This window comes from Ruditapes philippinarum, unplaced genomic scaffold (genome assembly GCF_026571515.1).
Source record: "Ruditapes philippinarum isolate M1 unplaced genomic scaffold, ASM2657151v2 ctg2015_1_1_1_1, whole genome shotgun sequence".
Classification (NCBI taxonomy): Eukaryota; Metazoa; Mollusca; class Bivalvia; order Venerida; family Veneridae; genus Ruditapes; species Ruditapes philippinarum.
In genome coordinates this window covers 220001-234457 of record NW_026858706.1, presented here as the reverse complement: position 1 = coordinate 234457, position 14457 = coordinate 220001, and the positions used below count along the sequence as shown (strand labels likewise).

At 30.5% G+C, this 14457-nt stretch overlaps 2 protein-coding genes across 2 annotated transcripts in view; one reads left to right on the top strand and one right to left on the bottom strand.

The window, feature by feature from the left end:
- The first annotated feature begins 3090 nt into the window (after window positions 1-3090).
- On the top strand, window positions 3091-13008 carry LOC132754006 (paired box protein Pax-6-like). The gene is made up of 6 exons (XM_060744594.1): window positions 3091-3348; window positions 8803-8998; window positions 9150-9308; window positions 9572-9814; window positions 10099-10289; window positions 10731-13008. The coding sequence occupies exons 2-6, from the start codon at window positions 8833-8835 to the stop codon at window positions 10983-10985; spliced, it is 1014 nt and encodes a 337-aa protein (XP_060600577.1). The 5' UTR covers window positions 3091-3348; window positions 8803-8832; the 3' UTR covers window positions 10986-13008.
- A 162-nt stretch (window positions 13009-13170) lies between these two features.
- The window catches only part of LOC132754005 (cholesterol 7-desaturase nvd-like), a 13629-nt gene continuing 12342 nt past the window's right edge, over window positions 13171-14457 (bottom strand). The window contains exons 5-6 of the mRNA XM_060744593.1: window positions 14260-14433; window positions 13171-13432 (exon numbers count right to left, since the gene is read on the bottom strand). Of these exons, the coding sequence (XP_060600576.1) occupies window positions 13265-13432; window positions 14260-14433 (342 nt within the window). The 3' untranslated portion in view covers window positions 13171-13264. The remainder of the gene's footprint in view (window positions 13433-14259; window positions 14434-14457) is intronic.

The window sequence follows — 14457 nt, the reverse complement described above, 5'->3', positions numbered from 1 at the left end:
GGATCAAGAGGTTATTCATTAAAATGGAAATGTTCACATTAAACAGTTGTTGATTTGATGCCATGTACAATACAAAAATATTTATCTGTTTCGCGGTGTTATGTTGTTGTCACGTTTTAGCATATTATTAGAATAGAATCAGATCTTGTCACTTTTAAAGGTTTCTGTCATAGATAGTGGTAGCTATAACAAGAGTCTCGCTTTTCAGAACTGAATTATATGCATTTTAAACCGAATGAAAATAACTGTTTTAGAATTGTTCACCGAATATATTTACTAGTTTTAGCATGGTATTATTGTAATGTGACTATAGTGTCCGATTATCCGGCATGTTCTATTTCATTGTTCATGTTATTGTTCCGATTTTACAGAATCGTTGGTCTCTGCCATACTGTCCCGGCTTAAGCCATTTTGGGGATCAGTGCAGTACCAGAAAAGATTATATGAGCCGCGTCACGACAAAACCAACATAATGGATTTGCGACCAGCATGGATCCAGACCAGCCTGCGTATCCAAGCAGTCTGATCAGGATCCATGCTGTTCGCTATCAGTTTCTCTACTTGTTATATGGCTTGTAAGCGAACAGCATGGAGCCTGATCAGACTGCGCGGATGCGCAGGCTGGTCTGGATCCATGCTGGTCGCAAACGCACTATGTTGGTTTTGTCATGGCGCGGCTCATATTATAAATTTTAATTCATGTTTCATTGGGGTTGTAAAGTCAGCCATGTCCAACCCATGGCAAACATAATTGTCTACTATTCTTAAATAAATAGTACAGTAACATCATAAAAATTGAAAAAAAATAAGATTATATCTTTAAAGAAAATAAACAATATAGTTTCTTAATTGAATATTGTTTTTAGTTCTCTCCTGACAATTACATGCTTGAGATTTATTAACCGAGTGTATTTACTGCTTTTAGCATTTTATACCATATACATTGTCTTTCTTAGCAGGTTACACTAGATGTATTGACTAGATGTATTGACTTGTTTAGCATTTTACATATAATATATTGACATGTTTTAGCATTTTTCCTGTTTTACCTAGCTGACGCAATATTAATTTTGGAAGATATGTCTATATAAATATAAACATACGAGTACGAGAAACGTACTTATATTTTTCTGGTCCTTCGGGATCATTGATGCCAGCACTATTAAGTGTTGAGAATTGAGTACCGCTCAAGCCGGTGCTAGGGGGCGTGAGGGATGATGCACGTATTCATTATCCATCATGTACAGACTCAATCAAACCGAGTCTGCAATTCTCTTGTAATTTTGTTGTGATTAATGCTTCCGGGGGATCACTTTGGTTCCAGATATTTATATACATAAATTGGCAAAAAAATATATATACAATATATACAAAAAAGTAAGTATGGTCGTTTACCCTTCTACATAGATTTTTCCCTCTTCGCAATTCTGGGTACAAATAAATGGCACTTTTTTCAAAATACATGTTAATGAGAGAAATGGTTGCAATAGAAATAACGATTACAGACATTTGATAATGATAAAAATGATAGTTACTATAACATATTTATTATTAAATTTAGAAATTTTTGCCTCTTTGGTCATGAACTGTTACCGACATATTTTCCTCAATCCTAAATATACAAGTATAGGACATTAAACGAAAAATGATATTCATATTCAAAACTGATTGTTTGCTATTTTTAATTCAGCCAATACCAAAATGACATCTCCTTGCAAATTACATAGACAGGGCATCTACCTATCTATCAAAACACTTCCGCATTTGATTCAGTCTGTTGGTTTAACAATTTTTACAAAATTTAATGCGAAGTTTATCTGCTTCTTTAAAGTCATAAATTCCCTATACATTTATACAATACAAAATTATTGGTACAACCATAAAATCAAAAAGTGCTAATTTAGTTTTAATATTTAAGCTTACTCTGTTAAACAATGATGAAACAAAATTAAGTTCTTTAATGTTGTATCGTTATTTTTATCTAAAAATAACAATACGATTATTATTTGCTTTATTTACATTAAATCTTAGCTCTTACATTTTGTAGAATAAGCTTGAATCGTGTATAGCTGTACTATAGACTTTCAGGAATAATAGCTTTATTATATAGCTAATAAACGATTTTATTATAATATGTGTACATTCTCAACACATTCAAATATCTGTCCGTTCAAAGTTTCATTAATATCATTCACGAAAAGAATTAAAAAGTAGTGGTATGAGTCACTTCGCTTGTTGTTTAAAACCATCAGATACATAAAAATATTCTGGTAAATTCATAATTGGAAAATATCGTACAATATAAATTGTGTATTGATTGACTTAATAAACAGGTGATACCCTACTAAAATCTCGAACCAGAGTATCAAAATATTTTCCTAATTAAAATAATGTATTAAGCAATGTCGACCTAAAATATCTATAATAGCTTTATTATTTGATCATAACACACTGATTATTTCTATAATATTCTTAAGAGAAAAAATACTTGAAATATATCATATCTATATACATTTGACAAAAGTGTTACATTTTAGAACATTTCATGCTTACAGCTTACGTTTAAACATGCAATAAATGCATGTATTCCCCCTGTCTTTAAAGTTACCTCAAATTTAACAACAACAACAACAACAACAGCAGCAGCAGCAGCAGCAGCAAAAACAACATTTATTCAGCATAAAGCAATTTCTAACATCACTTCTAGCCTACATATTAACATCTGTAGTAGTTACACATGAAAGTCACAAATAAACAAGAACAGTAATTTAAGAGAGAAACCAGTTTTGCATAATCAGAATTAAACGACAACATGCTAATATGTTTTATTTATCTAATAACTAATACACCAAACTTTACTGAAAATATAAAGCAAATATATGTATCAACTAACTGAAAGGCGGCGTTTAATTCTTATATCCAAATTAAAATGTTTAAAGGTTTTTTACATTTCTCTTTCGCCATTTTCATTTTTCCCGTGGCATTGGTAATTGGTAGGCGGCGCTTAGTTAATTGATGCTGAATGTAGATTAAACTTAATTAAAATCAATACACTAATACGTTTCTACTTCAGGTGTCACCGTTACATTGCGTCTTTCCCATTGGCTAACGGTACATTGATCTGAAGCTGGGTAATTACATCAAAGGCGGTGCCGACAAGGGCGGCTTCTTTTATTTTTACTAGATTATCGAATAATAATTAAGTGATATGATTGAGGGGGTGATATAAAATGGTATAATTGGATTAATTTGCAGACACTGGTCAGTTAACGCAGAGTTTACCAACAAGCAATCACAATTTTAGAAATAAAAATAATTTTACTGAAAGGTGTCGGCGGTGCTAAAATTGTAAGTACATTTTTATTATTGAATGTATACCATTATTTTAAATGCTGACTAATACAAAATAGTAAAAAAATAAATAGGAAAATAAAGTAAAAAATATATGTGTAGCATAATTGTAACAATGGTTCTTGATAATTTTTTATGAACAGATTTATTTCTATAAAAGTTAAACTATACAGGCATTGTTAGACAATAATGCAAATTAAACATAATTATCCCTATATACCATGTAATTGACAATATTCTGTACACTTTTAAATTATCTAATATTGTAATATCTAGGAATTATTAATATAGATACATAAAGTAAATGCGAAAATGATTATTTATCTAGAAATATCGACTGCATGGTTCACCGTCGAATCTTACATAGATTAATTTTGTCACTAGTATAGCTTTCACCCTGGCGGGATTCGAACTTATGGCATAGCGGTTCATTGTCAAAAAAAGGTTTCGATCAAGGATGTGGGTCAGGTATCATCGTAAGGTTGTTAGTTACAGCAACAAAATTATATATTCAGTGTTTTATGTCACAATCTCGTGTTTTTCTTCAAATACCTTATTATATAAAAATGTTCTACATAAATATAGTTTCAATTTATTTCACTTAGGTATTTTACGATTTTCTTTTGTTGTCGTTATTGTTGTTGTTGTTTTTACACATTATCTTCCTGATAACAATGATAGTTTCAGTATATTCTAAGAATATTTTATTTATTTTGCACTCACGATTGTCCACGTTATTCGTAAAATCTAGTTTACCTCTGTGATTTTATAATTTCATCTTTATAAAGCAACAACAACAAAAACCAAAGAAATCAAAACAGGCAGATTTTAAATCAGTGTGAGTGCACTAAGTTTAACAAAATTAGGTATGACATATATTAGAATGATTAAATCTGAATTAATTTCTAGTTATTGATATGTGAACACTTAAATCATTTGGTGAGTGAATTAATAAATTAAAGATATCTTTTTCTACAAAACAAGGGTATTTCAAATAGAATCTATTTGAAATACCCTGATATAAAAGATCATCTTTAAAAAACACACTAAAAATAAACGAACAATTAAACAAATGAACGAAGAAAACAAACACAACATTTTAGTATTCAGGACTGTAGTATGATTTTAATATCAAGTTGAACTATTTTAAAAATGAAACAATTTTGGTGAAGTCATTATACTTCTGTAGGGTGGTGTATCTAAAATGGACCAGAAATCCTTGTCGTCGCCAGCTTAATGTGATTCTAAATTTCGATAATGAAATTTAATGGGTGACAATTTTAAGTGGACATCATAATTATATTTATTCCTTTTGACAATCCCCTGGCTTAAAAGAAAAAAGTATAAAAGAGCATTTAATTTTTTAATTGAGTTTTCAGCAAAAATGATTTCAAATTGAATTTAATGCATATAATAAATTTGAACGACATTAACCTTTACGTTTTTAACGGTAAATAAAACTAATATTACATATTCAGTTAATTGATTCTATTTAGTAATTCTGTATTATCTGTAATTTTTGCAGGAAACCTGTTAAAATGAATGATATTTTTTTCCATGAATATATGACTGATATGTTAAATATGTATACACATGTATGTGTATGATATTTTCCCATGTATATATTACTGATATGTGACTGATATTTTGTGCATATTCTTTTTTATTTTGATATGTACTTTGATTGATATTTTATTTAGTTTGAAAAAATTAAGATTATGTTTGTTATTATACTTTACGAACTTATTTTATACGGACGTGTATCAAAAATCTTTTTTTAGCGACACATGTTTGTACGTAACGTAAATGGTAAAAAGCTTCCCTTCCTTTTGTTGCACGGTTATAATTAATTTCAAGTTTCCCATCAGTGTAAAGAATACAAAAAAAATATTCATATAATTAATAATAAATGGTTTAAAAATTGTTTTGGGAGAAAATTGTATGCTGATTATAATTATGTTTAATCTGAATCTTCATCCTTAAAAGTTACGAATAGTTTCACACGACCGGACAGATAATGTTATCTCCTCAAAATGTTTATTAAATGATCATCGAGCCATCATACCATGTTAATTTTAATTCATAATAATATAATCTGATGACAAATCTTTTTATTAAAGGATGCATTTGTCACAACGCCTGTTTATCAGATATTATTATTTTTCTCAATGGACTTCGGCGTCTAAAGTTATTTTTTCTCTCTCTCGAAATTTTTTTAAATCGCTATTGAAATAGCTGGCGTTTAAGTGATCTTGATTATATTAAAATGTAAAACAGCTTTTTTGGAAGTTTTGATTAAGTTTTTAAGTAATGAAATATTCATTTTTTGTACAAGGAAAACGACATTTGTGCGAAAATGGCAGTGTCCTCCTTCGAGTTAGCCAGCATTATTTTATACGTAGTAGAAACAACAGACTGATAGATATTTTTATTTCATCGAAAGATGAAGAGCATTACAGTATTTACAGAATAAAAATACAAAATATAATACAATTTAAATATTAAGCAATTACATCACAGCAAAAATATATGATAACAGAAACAAAAATCATATATAGTGAATCTCAATTGCTTGCTAAAGCGATAGTCAGGCAAATTAATGTCAAACATATTTAAATGATCTTATGAACTTAAATCACGCTAAAATGACATTTTTGGAAGTCCCAGTATGATATTCTGTCTAAATTCTATATATTTTGGGGTGTTGAACGAAATCTTGACGCTGAGTAGTTTTAAAACTAGTCATGTGACTTGAACAAGACATGGAAGTTATAATAACATATATAGTGGATATTGTATGATTGAAACAAAAGTCTAAGCCATTCATTTGACATGTTCTTTAACGTTTCTAGAGTTCACTGTGACAACTACTGTGAAATCGTAACAGTCTAACTTGACCGACGTGGGTCAAGTTAGGAAACTACCATTTTATTCTTTATAAGGAGAAAATTTTTGGTCCTGTGACTGCCTAGTGTATTCATTTTTACATTTACAGAAAAATGAATGAAAAATTCAAAACGAAGAGATGAAAATTTTGCCTGTCTCCCTTTAAAGCGATAAAATGTTGGTTGTTATACGTATTCGCTTTATAAGCATATATGTAATTGATTTCATTAAGTCTTTCTTTCTATGGCACACATTCTTTTTCATTTATTTATTTTTTAATCTAACAATAAAATTGAAAAATAAAAAAAAGGCAAATACTTGGCCCTAAAATAATTATAAACATTTCACATTTAATATAGCTTTAACGAAATCGAAACTAAAGGCACTGAAGTACTATTTTTAAGTTAGTTCTCATACATTGGGATAGGTCGATAAATCGATAAAGTTAGATATATTATTAAGAATAGATCTATATGTCTGGAATCAGTTATACTTTTTATGTATTAATTCATTTTACCAAATGTCTTGCTAATTTTAAAAATAATTTGCATAAAAAAGACTGAATTTTTTAACTAATGTATGCACCAGTAAGCAAAAATTAAATAACAGACTTTTATTTTATTTTTATTAGATTACCCATTTCAATGTGGCTATTGTTGAAACTGTTAAGAAAATTGTATGTTGAAAATTGTATGTTAATATGTACACAGATATTCTGCCGATAAAAATATCAAAATCAGCAAGTGAAATGTTATTATTTATTTTATGCTTTTCAGTGGATTACTGATTTATCCGTGAAAATTATATTTAGTAATTTCACAGTGAAAATTATCAAAATATAATTTCACTTTTTTCAATGACGAAACTACTTTTTTAAGATTTTCCCCATGTGGTACCTCAATTTTATTTTTGCTGACAATTCTGACAATGTCAGGCTGTTTAAAGAAAAAGGAAAGCTGAAATTGATAAATACCTTAAACGTCAAAAGTAATAAAAAGAAGAAAACTTACTTCTATTCATTCAAATTCCAATCACCAAAATTTCGTCTCTAAATTTTTTGTTTCATTTTTACAGTCTGAAAAATACATTCCTTCCACATGCAAACTGCTCTTGATGACATTTGGCATATTAAGTATCCTACCAGTAATAACTGCCGTATGCTTTATGAAAAATTGAAAAGCAATGACAGCTACAGCTCGTAGAACAAGTAAACCAACCCAGCGTTCCGATCAAGTTCCAAGTCTTCCATTTTCATAGCTGCTTTTTTTCATGTTTTCACATCTGTCAACACTTAATTTTTTGTCTGTTTCAATCCTCAAATATGTTTTCTTTCTTTTAAAAAGGTGTATGACTAACAATTCCAAATGATATCCCTCTGAATCAAACACAAATTATTTTCCTCCCGTGAAATACACAACTTTAAAAAAAATGGCTGCCGCTTACATTTAACAAAGCCAGGTCTAATATAAATTCGCAGTAGGTAACAGAAATATGGATGGATGGTTGGAATTTTCTCCTACACGACTTGTTTGTTTTTATTATTAAAACAAGCGATCATTCATATTTTTTAAACAAAATAAATAATATCACTGTCATTTAATGTTGATTGTCGACTTATTTTTCAGCTCAAGACTTCTTGTTTTTAATGAGAAATTTCGCACGAAATGGGGCTCTCAATGGGGAAACAGATTTTAATATTTATGTTAATATTATGGAAATTTCGTTTAAACTTGTTTTTTAGCATAAAATAAAAAGAAAATTTGTTTGTTTGTTGTGTAAGATGTAATTTTATTTCATCTCGTGAACTTTAAAAACAGTATTCTCACTCGTGGCTACGCCACTCGTGAGAATACTGTTTTTAAAGCCCACTCGATGAAATAAAATTTCATCTTACACACAAACAAACAAATATCCTCTATATATTTCAATAAAGCATACATTTTATTAGACATGTACCGGTATATCATCTAAAACATACACATCAATGATAGACATGTCACATATCGAGAACATGTTACAAAAGTTCAATTATATAATACATATATATTAACATATTACAAATACAGTCCGGTAATAACTAAGTATTACATAATTTTAGGTAATGTTACTTTAAATGAATTTCGAATTATTAATGCCTCTTTCTAGGCCTCTTTTGTATATTTGAACAATTTAACGATCTCGTTTTTATGCAAAAGAAGTAATCAAATCATGGAATCTAATCACAGATTGATTGATATAATAAAAAAGGTTTGTCTCAGAGTCAATGTAAATACGTATTTAACTAAACAATATATGTAAGTATATAAAGAAAATAAAAATTACCATCATCATCATCACCATCATCATCATCATCATCATCAACATCACCAGAGACATAGATAATTCTGTCATAACCATCATTTTGATTTAATTCGTATGTGGTTGTTGATAATTCAGGACAGATGCCGGAAAGCTGTTTCAAAGAATTCATGTCGGTAACCTACCGTATATTTTAATGATACCTAAAACGGATGTTGAAAAAAGAAACAACACATGTACTGAAATATATTCTATAAATATCTGCAGGTAGAAAAAAACAAACAAACGTGTGAAGAGATGAACCGCTATCCAGAGTTAAGTCAGATCCCAGGACTTTGTTGTGATGTGCCACATCTTCCACTGTCTACGTCACAGATGCCGACATATGCTCATAGTCCGTACCTAAACAATCCTTATGCCTCTTTAAGTAATGGAACCGGAAACTATATGGACAGACTCATGGGTAAAAATATTAATGAATCTTTATTTATGTTAAACTGAAAGCATTTCTAATTAATCTTGATCTTGCACCTTCCTTCGGGAAACGATTAAATAATTCTCTCAAGACGCAGACAATATGGTTTGCAATAAATATATATACCAACATTTTCCAGGTCGCTTCTATGATCCGGTGATGCAACTTCGTAGAAGCGCCATTGGCGGAAGTAAGCCTAAGGTGGCGACACCTGGTGTGGTAGAGAAGATTGAATTATACAAGCGGGAAAACCCGACGATATTCGCCTGGGAAATAAGAGACAAACTGCTAACTGATGGTATTACATGCACTTTATTTTATTCTATATAACTGCAGCATATCTAGTATTACATTAACCTTTTTATTTCAAAATTATTCAGCCTTTGTAAAATGTGGTGCAGATCAAATAAAAGATGCAGAACATTGCAAACTGCATAATTATAAAGCTATAAACTTAAGTAATGCCTTATACTATTATTTCATTATGTTATCATCTCAAAAATATGTTATTTGATGCTTTCATTCTGACATATGTGTTTAATTTACCTTTTCCCCCTTCAGGTGTTTGTACGTCTAGTAATGTCCCAAGTGTGAGCTCTATCAACCGGATATTGCGTAACAGGGCTGCTGAGCGTGCTGCCGTTGAATATACAAAAATAGCATCAAGGTCATTCATGCACTTATACCCTCACTTATGGTCCATGCCGTCAACACGTGACTACACATGCGCAGTTAGAGTTCCTGATTCCTCCGCCAACAGTGATGAACAGCTATCAAAGTCAGACGATGAAACAAATGTTTCAGGTAGAGTTCAGTATTTCTAGAGTGGTTAACTATTTCTGTTTATCATTCGTTATCCATAATAACGTCGAAATGAATAAGTACTATATAGAAGAAAATTAAAGCTATCTTAATAATCCTTATTGTAATTATGGGTTTTTTACATTGACTGGACTGCGTATGCCAATATTTAGATAAGATAACAAGCCAAGGTGATAGACCGATAGTCTCTCTTATCAATACAATGTCAGAAGATTTGTTTTGTTTAAACCCCGAATACTTATTAAAGTAAATGACCTTTATTTTAGTTGATGACGAAATTTATGAATCGCCAAAGTCGGATGATATGACCCTTCCAAAGCTTCGTAGAAATCGAACGACCTTCACCCAAGAACAATTAGACGTCCTTGAACAAGAATTTGAAAGGTCACATTACCCAGGGGTTAACACCAGGGAAGATCTAGCTACTAAAACAAGCCTATCTGAGGCTAGAGTGCAGGTATATTTATTTTAATTGAATTATAATTTCCGCCTGAAAATAAAACGTTTAGAAAGTTCAAATGGTTAATTTAATTTAGATACTTTCTATTCTTTGTAATGTTTTAACTTTTATTGTGAGCAGATGTTTATTGGGTACAATAATGTATGTAATTAGCTTGCAGCCGTATATCTTTAAACAGCGCATTGGGCAAATTATCTGGCATTATAACAAACCTCTTGTCGTGATTTACATTGATGGATTTATTTCAGTATTAAATAATAACATGGTAAAAAATATACAATACATGATAAAACAATAAAAACAATATAACATGTATAAGAAACGAAACCATATCAAAGACATCATACCTAGGATAACACAAGAAAGAGAACTTAATCTCTTATTTCCATTGTGGTCTAATTGAAGGAAGGTTTAAAATGTTTTAAACTTCTATTTTAGGTATGGTTCTCAAATAGACGGGCAAAATGGCGTCGACAGCAGAGGATGAGTTTCTTGCAAACTTCAAGGCAAATGCTTCTTCGTTTTCCAGTACTTCCCGTCCCACAGGAAATAGGTGAAATACAAAGGAATTCTGGGAGAATTTCGCCATGCTTGACGTCACGAGATATGTCGCCTGTATCTTCAACAATGACCTCCCCAATCAGCATAGGTGGATCTTCTTCGGCTTTTGACAAGGTTGAGCAATCACCGTGATAAGCCGTTACCCTATATAGCATAATTGAGCACCAAAACTACGTGACTCGCACTTGTTTTTAAAGTAAGAAATTAAAGTGACGTCATGAAGTACTGAGCTGACTAAAATACCAATGAACTTATAGGGACATTGTGCAATAATTCTCAGGCTTATAAATTTAAATTTTATTTTCATGCACGTGATGATTTCGTACAATACGGCAGTTTCTGTACAGATGTCTGCATGGTCCATTAACTTAAAAAAGAATCTGCATGTATTAACATTACCAGAGACATACTAATCTATGTCTCTGACATTACCAACACAATCTGTAGTCACTAATTAGTTAAGAACTACTTTTCAATACTGCCAGTTACTTTGAATGTGTATACATACATTGTTTTTATTTTTCTTCTACTTTGAACTAATCCATAAAGTTGTGAAGCGCCACGTTGTCAAGGTTTCGTACTGTATATATTTCTCATTAACATTTCATTATAGTGTAAAACAAGGTTAATTAAGCCGGGAGAATTTACCTAGTCATGCACGCGTGTTCTGATATTTATCTTTTCAATTTGTTAATTACACTGCAATATATTTTTGTACATTGTTTATGTTAATGTGTTGGGATATCATTGTAATGAAGTTTTAAAATAATGAATTTCAATTCATTTAGAAAACAACTGTTTATTTCCATTTTGAACTTACTTTAAAGGGACTCTACTGATGTATCTAACATGAAGGGAATGTAAATATTTATTCCAGGTTTCTGCACCGTTTGATGTAGGGACTGGGCCTGAACTTGTGTACAAAATTACCCTCGCCCGGTTTTCCCAGAATAATTATTTTCATTGTGCAAAGTGACCAAAAATTGAAAAGCGTTGCAACGTTTTTCACTCGAACTGGCTAAAAATCGTGCCCAACCTTTTTGTATGTTGTGTAGATATATTGGTACAAAAAGTGATGTATACATTGTATTTATGTTTGCAGTAAAATGTCATGATACTAAAATATTACTGCTGCATTATTTACGCAACAAGGGCTGTTTTCCTTATTTGGTAATTTACGTGGATTGTAAGCTTCATTTGCAATGTGTAAATTAATATCTTTTGTTCACTTCACAATATTTTATGTTAAATACATTTCCAAAGTTTTCATGAAAATTATCATGAACCCGGAGGCATGCTACTTAAAAAAGACATGTACTAGTATACAGTTTTAAAAGTTTTTTTTTTCAAAAGCATGTTTGGCTTCCCAAAGGTAAATAAAAATAGAAAAGCTTTTTTTTTCCATTATATACTAATGTATGAGAAGGTAAGAAGGTCAGTAAAACATCTTGTTAAAAAAAATCTCGTTTTGGACCTAACAAAAATTAAATCCTTTTTCTGTGTTGATCCAAAATGAGCTGTATTTTAAGTGCTAATAAAGGTTTTAAAAAAAGTTTCCGCTTCAAAGGGAGATAACTTCAATAGTTTTGCCTATAAGGTTTAACATTTGTTATCTTTCCTTTGGCAACATAATCCGAGTCTTCCATTTCATATTGTTATAATGTACATTTGATGATTGCTTTGATGTGTACTGTTTTTATTGAATAAAATCTGGATTCTCATTTGTGTCTGTTTGCTCGGTGTCATATATACAACACAAAATGTGTGTTTATTTCAATTTTCCTGCTGTCACTTAACAGTTACATTAAACTTATAGAAATAAAATCTTATAGAAATAAAATATGTCATCTGAAATCAATAAAAAAGGCACAAACATCTTAATCGTCAGAACTAAAAAGAAAAAAGCCGTCAATACAAATTTTGCCAACATATTTGAATGATTTTATGAAAACGTTTCATTGAATTTGAAATTAAAAAGAATTTTAAACTTTCAAACAACCGTACGTTTTTATACTACATAGTCCTTTATTTTTTACTTACATCTTCTAGGAAAATCCTTTTTAACTATTTTACTTAAAAAAAACAGCAATCATTACGTTTCCTCGGCAACTAGTCTTCCAGATCGTTTGATAGTATGTAGATAAACATGGCTATATATCACCGTTTTCTTTTTAAAATCATTAGTTTTTTAAAGGAAGCTACAAAAAGATGCAACACACAATTTGATTCAATTTTATTCAATTAAAATATGAACATGTTAAAGAGTTAGGATAAAGTAGTAAGAAACAAAACAGTTCATCAATTAATTCGGCCATACATAGACATTTTTATCATCTCATATGTTCAACTATAACATGATCAGTTATAGGGGCGTCACATATCCTTACAGACAGACATACAATCACGTGACATCACCAGTCGAGAGTATCCTTCTGAAAGTTCAACCTCGGGCTGTGTTCTGAGTAAAACTGGGAGTACCATCGTCTGTGTTTACTGATGAGACTATCCTCTTTGGTTCGAGTGAACACCGGTTTGGCCTGGAACTTTTTATTATTCCATATCATCATATCTCTCTCTATCTGTAAATTATTGTACATATAAATTTATAATATAATTTCTTAATTAGCTTTATGTTATATACAAACTATCTCAAATTTTATACTAATCATTCTGTACAACTATATGTTTGGAAATTGGACAGCTTCCGAGAAAAGAAAATCATAGCATTTTTTGAGAGTTTATTGGGTATTTAAATTGTTAAGCCTCCTTTATCACAACCGATAATGATTACTACTGTAATAATTTATAATTTCGGTGTAAAGTGGTAACCAATAGTTGCTACTTTGGTTTTCGTCCGATGATCAATTCACTTCAAATATTAGACAAATTGTAGTTGAACTGAATGTGTTATTGTGCTTTTATTGTAATGAATTGTCATGAGTGCTTATTAAAACACGTGCTTTACTGATGAATACTGACAAACTTGCATTTATGTCATGTTTGTGTTTATGTTCCACTATTAATATACATGTATTAAATTTTGAATAATATATTTTGTTCATTTATATATTGTAGTTTTAAGTGATTTACCGTCATTTCAACGGTTAAATATTGCATCATTGACGCTATCAACAATAACAAACCTACTTCTTTGCGCATTCAATCAGGCACATGTATATACATGTTACTCAAATTCCGTTTCTCTCGAAGTAAAATGCCCAGTCCCTTGGATTTCGAGTTACCGAGAGTCAACTGTATTTTATAAAAAAAAACAAATGCAGTACCAATTTCGAGAATATTTTTGCTTACAACATCACATTTCTATCCAATCACTTCATGTCCAATTAAATCTTACAGGGTTTCCTGCAGTTAATTAGTAAGTTTGAACTATTTCGACATGTCTTACCTGTATGGCTTCGGTGTACATGAAAAATTTAGCGATGATATTTGGAATTGACCAGTGCATATAAACATTGTGTACTAGTTTTTGTACCATTGGTTCTACCGGTGTCAAGTAGTGTAACCATGCTCCTTTAAAAGGCGTGCCTTCAATTGTTAAATAAACAATTCCAGGGCCAATCTGAAAACATATTAAACAATATTT